Genomic DNA, 14,378 nt, shown 5'->3' with positions numbered 1-14,378 from the left:
TATGTACAACTTTTTAAAAGTTATAAACTACATTCAACATATTATTTTCAAAGCTGTCTAGGATATCTATGTTTCTCTCTGAACCTCCCTTCAGTACATTTTTAGAAGTGCATTAAATGGTCTTATAAAAAGTGTTCTCATAAAGATTTCTAGAGGCAAATCTCAGACTTTTCTTTTGGAAGTTACTGGCTCAAGGTCTCTTGCTAGCCACAACATTTTAAAGGGGACCTTGAAGGTTTTCCTCTATGGACTATAGTGAGATGACCCCAAAGTTAATGCTTTAAAAGATCAAGGATTCTCAACCTTTTTTTGTAAAACCTAAAAACTTCTCAGGATCAAGTTTTTAGGTGCATAAAATAAAACAATAGTTTTAATCTACTATTTTGTAATCATTACAAAAACCTAGTTATATTGGTTTATTATTATTCATTTAAACTGATTAAAAAGAAAATCAGATTGGTTTATTTTATTATTTATATTGATTACAAAGGAAACCAATGTAATTGGTTTCCTTTGTAATCAATATGAATGTTAACATAGCTTTATAATATTATATACCACATACTGTTATGTCATATATTGTAATGATATATCCATATTACATGGATTATATTATTGTAATCATGTTATGCTAATAATAAAGTTTTTTTTTTAAACAAATTCATAGACAAAGGCTAAGAATGCCTGCCTTAGAATATCCCCCAAAGGGATTCTTTATTCTTTTTTTTCCTTGACTAAATTAATCCTTTATTCTTTTTCTTACTGACTAAATTATTGCAACATTAACAAGAGACAAGATTAGGGAGAAAAGTGCCCCTACCTTATAACATGGAAAGAAAAGTATTTAAATCATTATTTTATATGTTTTTCTTTCCTTTTTAGGCTCCTTCTCCTTTTCCCTCTTATCAAAGTTTTTTAATTAAACACTTTTCTCCATGGCACTGAGATAGGCTCTGCAGAGAGCAGGAAATGACAGCCCTCTAGCAGCTTCAAGTTCATTGCTCTTAATTGCTACTAATTGAAATGGAGAGGCAATGTGGAGACCAGTGAAAGATCTCTCCCCTGGATCTAATAGCAGCCCATTTTGAATCCCAACTTTGCCATATACTCCCTTGACCAAATTCCTTTCCTTCCCTTCCCTGTACCTCGGTTTCCTCATCTGTAAAATGAGATAATTAGCCTACATGATTCTCAAGGTCTCTTCCAGCTCTAAAGCTATAATCCTATGAAAGGCTTTTGGGGGAAGTGCCATTTAAAATCTCCACCTCTCTTTATCCTTTGCATCTTTTTAAATTCTAGAAACATCATTTCCCTTAAATAATAATAATAAGATGATTTAATGGAAACCCAAAGTGCTTGATTTTTAGAACTCCCTATAAAGTATTCCTTTGTCTCCCTAATGTGAGCATTAGTTCTGACCAAAGGAAATAGGCAGTAAAAATTCAAATAATGAGACCACACCCTGGTCTATCTCTAGACAAAGTTTTCATGGTGTCCATCAATATATTTCATGTCCAAAAAGTGTTCTGTGATCAGAATAATTGGAGATCTCTGGTAAGGGAATGTTTAAGCTGCATCCTTTGGTGGAAGACAGCATACCCTCACAGAGCACTGGATTTTGATTTGTAGTTAGTTCTAATTCTGTGTTTGCTACTTATTATCTGTGAGACTATAGATTAGCCGTTTTTCCTCCATGAGCCTCTGTTTCATCATTTTTTTTTTTTTTTTTAATGAAAAAGTGGGCCTAGAAGTCTGCTAAAAGTCCTGTGGCCTTCAAAAGCTTTGCTGCTGGTGGAACATATTTGAAACTTTAAAAAAAAAAAAAAGGTATCTGTTCACGTTGATACTGAGTCTGGATCCCAAAGAAATCATAAAAGAAGGCAAAAGACCCACATGTGCAAAAATATTTGTGGCAGCTCTTTTTGTGGTAGCAAAGCCCAATAGTTGGGGAATGGCTGAATATGAAAGTAATGGAATATTATTGTTCTATTAAAAATGGTAAATAGGTTCATTTTAGAAAGGCCTGAAAAGATTTACATGAACTGATGCTGAAGGAAACAAGCAGAGCCAGGAAAATATTATACATAGCAATAAGATTATGCGATGAGAAAACTGTGATAGACTTGGTTCTTCTTAACAGTTTAATAATCCAAGGAAATCCCAGTAAAACTGGGATTCAAATCCAGACTGAATATAAATCAATATATATATACTATGTTCACTTTTTTCCTTGTTTTTTTCTCATCATTTTTTCTTTTGTTCTGATTTTTCCCTCTCAGTGTGATTTATATGGAAATATGTAAAAAAATTAATGTATATGTATAACCAAAAGAAAATGTTGTTTTACATGTAATTGGGGGAAATAAAAGTTTTTTAATAAAAGCCTCTACTCTTACAGAATTAAGTTCATATGAAGGAGTCCTTAACATTAGTTCCCAAATCTAGAAGAGTAAAAATAAAATATCTGGAAAACTTTGACCACACTTGAAGCACTATTAGATTTCAAGCAAGAATTTGAATTGAAATGGGCTTGCTGTGAGAAGGATGACCATCCATCTCTTACCTTGTCTCTAGCACATCAACTACATCCGCATCGATGGGGCCACGTCCTCAGCTGACCGCCAGGCCCTGTGTCAGCTGTTCCAACTGTCTGAGAAGTACCCCGTGGCTGTCCTCTCGATCACAGCAGCCAACATGGGGCTTACCTTTTCTGCTGCCGACTTGGTGGTGTTTGCAGAGCTCTTCTGGAACCCAGGGGTAAGCGTGACAAAGACCTGAGTTGTCTGTACATTGGGCAAAAGAAGAAGTCCTTTTGAGGAAGGGGAGGCTGAATTTCTTTGATCTTATCTAGGATAGTACATGTTCCTCTGTAGACTGACTGTCAGGATGCAAGAATAATAATAGAGCTTTATATTGGAATTTGCTTTAACCTCCCGTAAATACTTTAATATCTAATGTCTCATTGTCTTCTCAACAGTCTAGTGAAGTAGGAATTATTATTCCCCATTTCACAGATAGGGAAAACTCAAAAACATACAGTTGAGAAATTTATAATCCATAGACATTCCAGAGAGCTACAAGGAACTTTAGAAACCACTGAGACCAGCTCTCATTTTATAGATGAATAAAATATATGGATTTGTATGTATAGCATGTGTGTATGCATGTATGTATGTATGTGTATGTATAGTACATATACACTTTACAAACCTAGAAGAAGCTGAGACCCAGTAAGGGAAATTGACTTGTTCAAGGTCAGCTGTCTAGGACTGTCCGGCTGATTAATTGGACGTAGAGCTAGGACTGGACCTTGAGTCTCTGACTCAGCCTTATGCTTTTTCTCTTAGACCTCACTGTGGCTTGCTCTAATCCTTCGAGCCAATAAAACATGCAGAGTTTTTTGGTACAGCTTGGGGTTGTTGGTTTGTTTTTTACTTTGAGCACCGTTGTTACTCTTGATGGCTTCATCCCTGGCTTTGAAGGCTCTCTATCACTTCTGCGATGAGGAACATTTTCAGCCTCATTAAATTTCTCTCTGAACTTCTCTGTATTCCCACATAACATTTATGAAACCCTATTATAATGGTTTAATTAAGATTGACATTTATAAGTTAGTGACAAGTGACTCTCTAGGTCATGAAAGAACACAATCAAATTCTGAGTTGTTTAAAAAAAAAGAATGGGGACTCTACAGGCAAGCTAGTTTTCCCAAAAGGTCATTAGATTCTCCTCTTGGGCACATATTTAGCTATTACTCCCAAGAGAGAGAAAGCTTCCATTGCTCTGGGGATTACAGAGGAGATAGAAGGAGCTGGAGTTACTTTTCTCCCATTCACACATCCATGACTACAGCAATTCTATTAAATAACAAATGCAGTTGAAAGAACCTTAAGAGAAAAGGCAGAAGTCCTAGTCCCTATGTTACTGTTTTCTAATTGTGTGACCTTGGACAAATAATTTGACCTTTATGAACCACAGGTTCTTTATTTGTAAAATGGACATCATAATACCTGTCCTTTTGACCTTAAGGATTTGTCAGGATTGAGCAATGTCATCCAAGATTCCAAAGCACTTCAGCACTATATTGATGCAATGTGGTGGCCAAGAAAATTAAAAGTTCTTGGAGAAAAATGGGAGTGAGGAGAAGTGATTTTAAAAAAAAATATATATATATATATATATATATATATATATATATATATATATATAGTGTGTGTGTGTGTGTGTGTATGTATCAATCACATCCTATAATTGATTTGAGTGCTTTTTTTTCCTTTGGGAAACAGATATTGGTCCAAGCTGAAGATCGTGTGCATCGTATTGGGCAGACCAATTCAGTGAGCATTCACTACCTGGTAGCAAGAGGCACAGCAGATGATTACCTATGGTATGGATCGACTAGCCCAGGAATTGAGCTCATCTGGTTTGAGTCAGGGACCCACATTGGGTGGATTATGTTGTTGATTTCTCCAAAGGCTTTCTCCTTTGCTAGAGGACTCTTGAGACTTCCAATAAGGAGTTCACTTCTCACTGCTGCCTCTCTTCAGCCTTGGTACCATTCTTGTTCGCTAGCTTTTACTAGCCTACAGGACTAAGTCCAAGTCCCTTATCTTAAGCACTACAAAGGGTGAAAAAAATATGGTCCCTATCCTCAAGTTGTTAACAATCCAAAGAGATGACAGTCTAACAAAAATATGTAGGATCTTGTTTTTAATTTGCTTTAGAATTCTTTAAAGCCCTGAGCATAGTATCCAAAACAGAATATATTTTGTAGTGAATGATATTAGGTGACGCCTCAGAGTGCTAATGAACAAGATCAATTAACGTTATTGTCTATAAGGAAGTGACTCACACTAGAACAGGCTGCAGATGTCACCAATCTTAGCATGTGATAGTGAAGATTCTTTTGGTATATTGTTGAATTAGATTGCCAGTGAGCTCCTTTCCAAGTGGGAAGTTCTGTGAGGGTATGCCATAGATCTACTCTAGCCTTCCTGTCCTGTCTGTTTCTTGAATGTATTCTTCCATAGATCCTCCATAGACATCATGGACATTTGAGGGAACAGAGCAAAACAGTCTCTGAGTGAGTTCTGTTGTTTAACCAGAAGTTCCCAAACTATTTCTAATTTTTTTCATTATGGTTCCTACCCTTTGTTCATTCTTTGAGACTGATACCCTTGGTTTCTTTGTTTTATAAGTATATATAGATTGATTCTGTTGAGGTTGGGAAGGAAGACCCCAAAAATTTGGGGTCCCAGACCATTGTCATGAGGTGTCTCAAAAGAATTTGGAGACTTGAACCCATCTCCAAGTCAAGGGGCAAAGCTTTCTTGCTATGGTAACGCCATTTATCTAGCTTTCAATCACAGATATGCTAATTCTATGGCTCATAGGTAGGAATTTGGTTCTCTGGACCAGATTGTTACTGACCAGATTATCAGTCAGCAATGAATTGAGGAGTGGTCTTATTCACTATTGTCTCAGGAGTTTTCTGAGGTCAGAAACTATCTGATTAAGGAGTGGTTTAGATATTGGGCGTGGGGGTTTCCTGAGGCAGATTCCTAAGCTAGAAGATTTAGGATTACTGATTTATTTTTAGAACAGAAGCCCCCTAGGCCAGGGGACCCCAAAACCACTGCTATCTTTCCCTAGAAGCTATACCATATCAATTCCATTTCCCTTTAATACTAAACCTCAATTCTCCTTATCCTTTTGTAATGCTTTTAAGTTACCATGATCTCCCAAATCATCCTTAACTTAGAGCAGAAATGGGGTTCACATAAACTTGGGTTCGTTTTTTTTAATGTATTTTGATAACTATGTTTTAATCTAGTTAATTTCCTCTATAAGTCTATTTTATATGCAATATATAAATGCATATAAGTATTTTATGCATTTAAAAATTGTTTTGAGAAAGAGTCCATAGGTTTCACAAGACTGTTTCAAGAGTCCATGACACAATAAAAAGAATCCCTTCTTTAGAGAGTTAGTCTGCTGTCTCACCCATACACATTCCCCATGTCTTTAATTCCACTATGGCATAATCTGTAGAATTCCTTTCCCCAAGTAATAAGGATTTTATTGCTTAGAATGTCCAGTTTGCTTTTGGCCAACCATTGACTGAAGTTATATACTGGCCATCTAGAAATGTGACAGCTCTGAATAGCTCTTCTATCCATAGTTTCTGGGCTTTGAGGCAGGACATTTCAGTGCATAGCAGGTCCGAGAATATACACCAATAAAAAATAAGAGCCAGTGACTTTAAAGGCCCAGCTCTATCTAGAAAAAAAATCTGTTCTCTTTTTTATTTTCCTTTACTGTAATGTGACAGTTTTTCTTAGGCATCCCAATTGGAAAGAATTTGAGTCTAATTATTTTAGATTTACACAGAGGATTAGAAGTCAAATTGAGAGGGGCAGCTATGTTCAAGGTCACCTTCCTGCCTCAACATTTATAAAACAAATTATCTAGTAGCCACATGGGGGGTGGGGGTGGGATTGGCAATTCGAATTTCAAATGACCAAGAGTTTTTTTCAGGTTATGGTCACACATTGCCTTTCATTTTTCCCCTGCAGGCCTCTGATTCAAGAGAAGATTAAAGTCTTAGGTCAAGCTGGGCTTTCAGACACCAATTTTTCAGATGTGACCGAAGCCACTGATTATTTCCACAAGGTAACGCTCCCTCCATGCAAAGCCAGGACAAAAAGTTGAGCTGCTTTGGGGCTGTTGTGTTAAAAGTAGGAGAGCATGAGCCGCTGTTCTTGGAGATGGTGCTGATTGGTGTGCTCATTTCAGTCTGTGTGGACATCTGTTTTGGGAAACATAGCACACTTTATGAATATCTGTGGTGGTCACAAATCAGGGATACCTAAATCCCTGCCATTCTCACCAGCTACTAAAAGCTGGCAGAAATTTTCTCCTGAGAGCTCTTGAATCTTTTTCAACCTCTATTGAGAACAAAGAGACAGGATCATCCTCACAGCAGTTTCCCAGAGGGGCTTCCCAGTGGAAATGCACACAAGCAGCAACAAGTGGAAGGACTATTAATATGTTACATTTCTGAGGTCCCTTCATCCCTCTTGCTTCACTCAATTGGTACAGTATTGTTGATCTGAGCAATGAGTTGTACCCATTTTACAAATGGGTAAATTGTTTCCAGAGTAGCTAAGTAAGTGTCTTGCCTAAAATCACCGAGAAACTCAGATTAGTCTATTGACTTGTAGCTCAGTTTTCTTTCTTCCTCCTGAGAGCTGTAGACATTCCCAAATGGGAGTTCTCACTGTTCTTTAGTATCATTCCTGGGAGAGCAGTATTAAAAAGGCTGAAGAATTAAGTTTATTGCCTGCATAGGGTAGCATTCTGCTTTGATTTATCAACCTCAGATTCAGGTATCTACTTAGATAAATGCTTCCTACTCTATTTTTTAATCTTCAAAAAATTTTAATTTTTTTCCTTTTAACTAAATGCTGTTTACTCACTTCCACAGAACTAGTGAGTCAGGAGACTCAAGGGCATCATCCAAGTGGGTGACTGGAAGTTAGAAATGACATTTATTACTTAATGATGGATTTCTGTTTCTCTCTTCCTTTTTGCCCATCTTTTAGATCTTCTCATGAGATTGCTTTGGAAGGTATCAAAGGATGATTTTTATCAACTCTTCTAGAAAGGGTTGGGGAGGGGAAAACAGGCCTCTTCTCATGGCCTCTAAAGGCAGATTCTTTCATATTTGGGAAGATGAATTGGAGCATCAGAACATCACATTATTGCAGATGGATTGGAGAATTTGTGTCTTTCATTTCCTATTGCAGTTAAAGCCTGTAATTAAAAGGTTGGGTGATAGTTTATTATACCTGCTTGCTAAGTTCTCTTTTAAAAATAAAAATTAACTATGTAAGAAGGACTAGAGGGTGAATGCGTAAGCTATCTTCCATCCCCAGGATCACAAAGACCGGCATCCAAGTCCCATTTTTAATAAATAAATGAGTGAGCTAGGCAAGTCACTTAAACTCAGTGCTCTCTGTGATGGCAAATTATAGACACATTGCCTATCTGTATTTGTAAAGTGATTATCTTCCCTAGTATTATGTTAATTAACAAATAATCTCATTTTTTAAAAGGTCTCTTTGGTCTTGTGAATATATGATCTTGGTTACCCAAATTTAATTTATTTCAGTCAATCAGTAAACATTTACTTAGCACCTACTATGTGCCAGAACTTTGCTAAATGCTGGATATAAAATTGCTAAGTATAAATACATCTACTTGAAAAATAAAACTGCATTTGTTGTTGAAAAGTAGTTCATAACTCAGACATTTTATGGATTTAGTTTGTCCTTCCCCCAGTTAGTCTAAATTAAGTTTTACCATGGAAAGAATCAAAGCCTTAACCATGAAATCCTTTGGAAATGGCATCTTATCCACCTGCATCTCAACAGATAGAAAACTTCATTAATTTTCTTTTTTAATTAAAGTAAGATGGTGCTAGTAGATCTCTCATTATTAAAATAAATATATTAATTAATGAATAGAAAGCAACCTTTTCTGTTTAGGAGACAGATTTTTTAAAGGAGTTATTCTCCTTAGATAATAATCCTAATAAATGAGACTGAATTAAAAAACTCTGATTTGGAAAACTTTTCTATTAACTGGTATTAATAAAACTCATAGAATCAGCGCATCTTAATCTTTCTTGTGAGATAAGTATGGGCAGTAAAATTTGATTTAGACAGAAGGAAAAAATATAGGATTTAAATTACATGAATGACTATTCTAGCTAAATCAGAATTAGCCTTATATGTCATCCACATACTATAGAAAACAGTTACTGTTCACATTATATATGTTCTGCTCAAAGGAATTAAGGAGTTATAAAGGGGAGGGAGCCAGTTTGGGAAGTAGGGGGTGACTCTAGTTTTATACATTTTTGAGTTTGACATGACAGTGAAATTTCAGTTACACAAATGCTGATTAAGTGCCTACTGTATTTAGGCCCCTGGGATACAAAAATGAAATAATTCTGCTTTGGGGGAGCAAAAGACCCTAAGGCAGGAAGAGAGCAGCATCTTGGAAGCCAGGGGGGATTAGCAATATTGAGAAGAGAGAGGTTGATAGTATCAAAAGTATCAGAATGAGTATTGAAAAGAGATTTAGTAGTTAAGAAAGCATTAGTAACTTTGGAGAGCAGTTTCAGTCAAGTAGTAGAATCAGAAGACAGATTGTAAGAATTTGAGAAGCGAGTGGGAGCTGAGGAAGTAGAGACAACAATGTTGACAATCTCTCTAGGATTTTGGAGGTGAAAAGAACAGATGGAGGACCATAACTTGACAGCAAGGCTAGGTGAAGGATTATTAAAGATGAGAAAGGCTGAGCATGTTTGTAGGCACATGAAAAGTTCTGAAAGATAAGGAGAAATTGAAGATGAGTAGGCTTAGGAAGAGTGGGACAAGAAAGTTAGGATAGGCTGTTAACAGAAAAGGAAATGTTAAAGTTCAATATTAGAGAAGTAGCATAATGATATGTGATGATCTGATTGGGTAGATTATAGTAGGGACTCTTTAGGGTATGAGTTGTACTGGTTGGCCTCTGAGGCTTTTTGAGCCTACTATGATAACAACCATCCCCTTGGGAAGCGAAGGAAAAATTAAAATATAGGTCCTGAGAGTTGAGGAAATTGATGCACTTGGAGGCTAGAATGTACAATGAGATATCAGCATGTATAGCAAAGTTTACAATATGAAAATAGCATTTGAGGTGGAGAAGAACATTATAAACCAGAAATTGGAACACCTTAAGTAGAGAGAGGTTAGTAAAGCTTATGACTTTGTACTACTTCAATTGATTTAAATCCAGTTAATGAACAATTGATGAAAGATCATCATCCTTCTGATATCATTAATCCTCTTTGAGAATAAATAAAAGATGGACAGTACCGTAGTTGACTGAGACAGGAATCTATACTCAGGTGAAAAGATTCATGGAGTGAACAGCAAAGATGATGTAATTTCATACTTTGTATATGCCCATAATAGGCTTTAGTAAATACTTATTGATCAGTTGATTGCTGAGCAATTTTATCAAAGAGATAGTCTAAAAAATGACACTGAGGAACAAATGTATTTCTACTCTTCTTCCTATCACAGTGTGTTAGGGTTTGAGAGAATGAGCATCTAGTCCTGCAGAGGGTCTCCAAGGGGAGAGAGACACTTCAGGCACTTGGAAATATAAAGCTGGGGGAGTTTGTGTAGGAATTGGGGGGACAGCTGAAGCCATGGGAGTGGATGGGTCCAGTGACTGAGCATATAGAGAGAAGAATAGAGGTTTGGCGTGAGTCCCCAGGAAAGAAAAGAAACCAGTGAAGGGGGCTTGGAAAAGTAATAAGAAAACGAGGAAATAGGCCATGTCTAAAAATCTATAAATGATTTCATGTTTTCTATGGCCAGAGATGCACAGAGGGCATTAAGTGGTAAAAAATGAAATACAGTATCAGAACCCTGGTTAGTAATATAGGAACCTTACATCTTAACCATAGTTGGAGAAGGCTTTGTGAAATTTTAACCCATTGAAGGTTGCTTGAGACCTAGTGAGCCAAAAGATGGGAAAATCCATTGGACATGAACAAATCTGGCTAGGAGAATACCCTTCACTTCCCCTTCTCTCATTCTTTGTTTTTATTTTTCCTAAGACTATCAGCATCTTTTTTTAAATCAGTGTTGAGGTGAGAAAGGAAGCAAAGGTGTATATGAGAGTCAGATAGTCAGTAGGTAAATGCTTTGGTGAGATTTACTTAGATCTCAATATCAAGACTGAAATCAGATAGATTGATGGACTGAAGGACTTCTTTTATTTTTTTCATTTTAAAAATGTATTTATTTAAAACTCATACAAAATGAGGGGGGGGAAAGCTGAAAAAAGAAAGAAAAGTGGGGGGAAAGCCAACAAAACATTGTCATGTACCCAACAGAACATTAGAGAGAATCCAAAATATGTAGCAATTTCCATTTCAAGAAAGCATATGTTATTTTTACCATGTTTTAACATATATTGGATTACATGCCATATAGGGGAGGGGATAGAGGGAAGAGGAGGAAAAATTAAAACACAAGGTTTTTCAAGGGGCAGTGTTGAAAAAAAAATTATACTTGCATATGTTTTGAAAATAAAAAACAATTATACACACAAAAAAGAAAGCCTATATAATAGTAGAAGACATTTCTTTATCTTCTTATAAATTTTCCTTTGTTCTCTGTTGTGCATCATACTTTATTTTTTTCCCCCTTTCATCTTCCCCACCACTCCCAAGAATTAAGCACAGATATATATTTGTATGTGTATGTGTGTGTATACATATACACACACATATCCACAATCATATGCATATATTTATATACAGACATATATATATGCATATACAGATACATAGACACACATATAAAATAATATTAATATGGCTGGCATATAATGTAGGTTTCTCTCTCTCGATTGGATCTCTAAGTTTGACTTTGTCTGAGATCTGTGATTACTTGTTCGAATAGATTCTATTCCTGATAATTGTTATTCTGTTTGTGCATTTCCTACTTTTCTACTTTAGTTCTACTCCTTAACTTGCCTTGCTATAATTTACCCTCTCCCTCATTCCATCTTCTCCCTCTACCGCTTTGCTCCTCTTTATTCCTTTCCCATTAATCTATGGGATACTTTATCGCACTACCTTAATCTCAACACTCTTCTATACCTTATCCTAGTCTCTCCTTCCTTATTTTTTTTAATAGATTTTGTAGGGTTCTATACTTTCTTGATTGTGTGTGTGTGTGTGTGTGTGTGTGTGTGTGTGTGTGTGTGTATTGTTCCCCCTTTAACCCATTCCCAAGGTGAATAGGTTTTCAGAGCTATCCATCCTCCTCCCCCCATCTAATTCCTCTGTGTCCATTCTTCCTCTGCATCTATTTGCTTAGCAAAATTACTATTTTTACCTTTATTTAGACAGTTTGTTTTTTAGAGACAAATTATACTCAGCTCTGTCTCAGTCTTTCTTTTGGATACCCAATTATTAACGTCAATCTTAGATATGTGGTTTACATTTCTACACATTAAAAAAAAATTGTCCTTATTGAATCCCTTGAAATTAGTTTTTGATGTTGGTTCTTATAAGTTAAATTTTCTATTGAGTTCAAGTTTCTTTGCAACAAAATCCTAAAGATCTGACATTGAATGTCCTTTTTTAAAATTTAATATTACACTTAATTTTGTAGGCCTATTCTTATTCCAGAACCTTCAGCCTTTTATTGTAGTTGCTGATAAATCCTGTACACTCCTAATTGTAACTACAGAATATTTGAGTTGGTTTTCTTTGTTTCTTATAAATTTTCTCTTTGATCTGGGAGTTTCAAATTTTAGAAATAATGTTCCTATATGTTTTCCTTATAAGGTCTCTTTAAGGTGGTGATTGGTGGATTTTTTTCAATTTCTACTTTCCCCTCTATCACTTCCATCACTTCAGGGCAGTTTTCTTTGATTATTTTTTATGTTATTGTTTCAGGGTGCTTTTTTTTGGTCACAGCTTTCAAATAGTCTAATTAATCTTATATTTTCTCTTGATCTGTTCTCCAAATCTGTTGGATTTTTTTTGTTTCTGTTATGTTTTTTTTTCCCCCCATTCTTTTCTCTGGCTTCCCCTTGCCCAATTCTAATTTTCAAAGAATCATTTTCTTCTTTAAGTCTCTGGATCTCCTTTTCTAGTTGATTGAAGGACTTTTTAAAGTGCTGCCTGGTGTGTGGTCTCACTGATTTGAGAGTCAAAAGGCCTTTGTTGAAAACTCCAGCTGTTTGTCTGACCTTGGACAAACCCTCAGCCTTTCTGGGCTTGTTTTCTCATCTGTAAATGAAAAGGGTAGACTTTGCCTCTTCTTTTGGTCCTGAATCCAAGATCCTGTGGATTCCAATCCAGCTCTGCCTTTATAAGCTTTGTGACTTGAGGCAAGTGTAAATGAGTTTGTTAAAAGGTGGTGGGGGGGGTGATAATAGATATTATTGTTGTGAATGATCTAGGTGGAGAATTAGCGATTGCCCACTTCTCCAAGGACCTAGGAAAATTGGGAGAGAGTCAGAGTATGATGTTTCTTTCCCTTGTGATTAAATTATCCTGATTTCCTTTTCCTACCAAAGGACCCAAAGCAGAAGAAAATTTACGACCTCTTGAGAGCATCCTTCGATGAAGATGACTATGGAGAAGATATGGACGAGGCACTGTTGCTAGAGGCAGCGGAAATCAGTGAGAGAGGAACCTCCTCGGAGATGGCAAGTGATTCCCAAGATGAAGTCAGCCCCTGGGAAGCGAGCTCACCTAAGAAGAGGCGGATTATGGACTTTTACAATCAAAAATGACAAGAAAGGCTTGTCATTTGACTTTCAGGGGGAAACAGACCTTAAAAGAAAATCACTGATTTTTAAAAAATAAAAAATAAAAATACACCCAATAAAACAAAGCAAGTTGTCTTCTTTTTTTTTTTCAACCTAGTTTCATTATTTTCATGGCAATTTCTAAATTTATTCCAGCTGTTTTGACTAGACACCATTGAGTAGATAAAATGTTGCTTTTCACACATTACTTAGTATGTGACCCTCGATAAATCATTTACTCCTTTTGTGGCACAAGCAACTGATGTGATTGGGATAGCAATACCTAGTTTGAAATAAATGTGACAAATTCACAGTGGCCATTCTCTTTTACAGAAGGTAGATTTATTTAGGGGAAGAGAGTACAAACAAAATGGAGGGATACAATAGACACCAGGAATGGAAGATATGAAATAGAATTGGGAGAACATAGAAAGGGGCTTTCCTGAAAGGACATAGCACCCCAAAAGAGTTAGCTAGCAATAAGGAGGAGAAGTGGGGTTGGGAAGCAGAGTGGAGTTACAAGAAATACCAGATAGCTTGGGGGAAGGGAAAGGGAAAGGGGAAAGACACTCAAGGCAGAGTAACCTGGGGGACTGACCCAAAGGAAGGCAGCATCTGTGGGTGGCCCATAAGTAGATTTAATAAGGAAAATTTAACCCCAAGGACTGGAATAAGCCGTGGTAAAATGAGACTGCTGGAGATCCCTATAGAGTTGGATCTCAGGGGTTTGACATCAGACCGGATGGTCTCCCCATGGAAGCATTATAAACTGATCTCCATCAGAGCCTTCTCCCTGCCAACCTCAGGGATCAATTCCTCTGCCAACCACACCTAATACTGAAGTCCTCATCACTGTGAGAGAGAGAAAGAGATTACCTCAGAGCAAGCTTAGTCCTGAAGAAAATTTAGCAAATATCTTCATCAAAAGCAGATCTTTTATAGGGGAAATTTTTCCTTGGAGGCTTCTGGGAGAGACCAGAGCA

At 36.5% G+C, this 14,378-nt stretch overlaps 1 protein-coding gene across 3 annotated transcripts in view; it reads left to right on the top strand.

Moving 5' to 3' along the window:
• Positions 1–13,481, top strand: part of SMARCAL1 (SNF2 related chromatin remodeling annealing helicase 1) — a 79,701-nt gene extending 66,220 nt beyond the window's left edge. For all 3 annotated transcript variants that reach the window (XM_074298738.1, XM_074298737.1, XM_074298739.1), the window contains exons 14-17: positions 2,575–2,757; positions 4,287–4,387; positions 6,576–6,672; positions 13,162–13,481. In XM_074298738.1, the coding sequence (XP_074154839.1) occupies positions 2,575–2,757; positions 4,287–4,387; positions 6,576–6,672; positions 13,162–13,380 (600 nt within the window). In that variant the 3' untranslated portion in view covers positions 13,381–13,481. The remainder of the gene's footprint in view (positions 1–2,574; positions 2,758–4,286; positions 4,388–6,575; positions 6,673–13,161) is intronic.
• The last annotated feature ends 897 nt before the right edge of the window (positions 13,482–14,378 follow it).

This window comes from Sminthopsis crassicaudata, chromosome 3 (genome assembly GCF_048593235.1).
Source record: "Sminthopsis crassicaudata isolate SCR6 chromosome 3, ASM4859323v1, whole genome shotgun sequence".
Lineage (NCBI taxonomy): Eukaryota > Metazoa > Chordata > Mammalia > Dasyuromorphia > Dasyuridae > Sminthopsis > Sminthopsis crassicaudata.
This window is presented reverse-complemented; position numbering and strand designations above follow the sequence as displayed.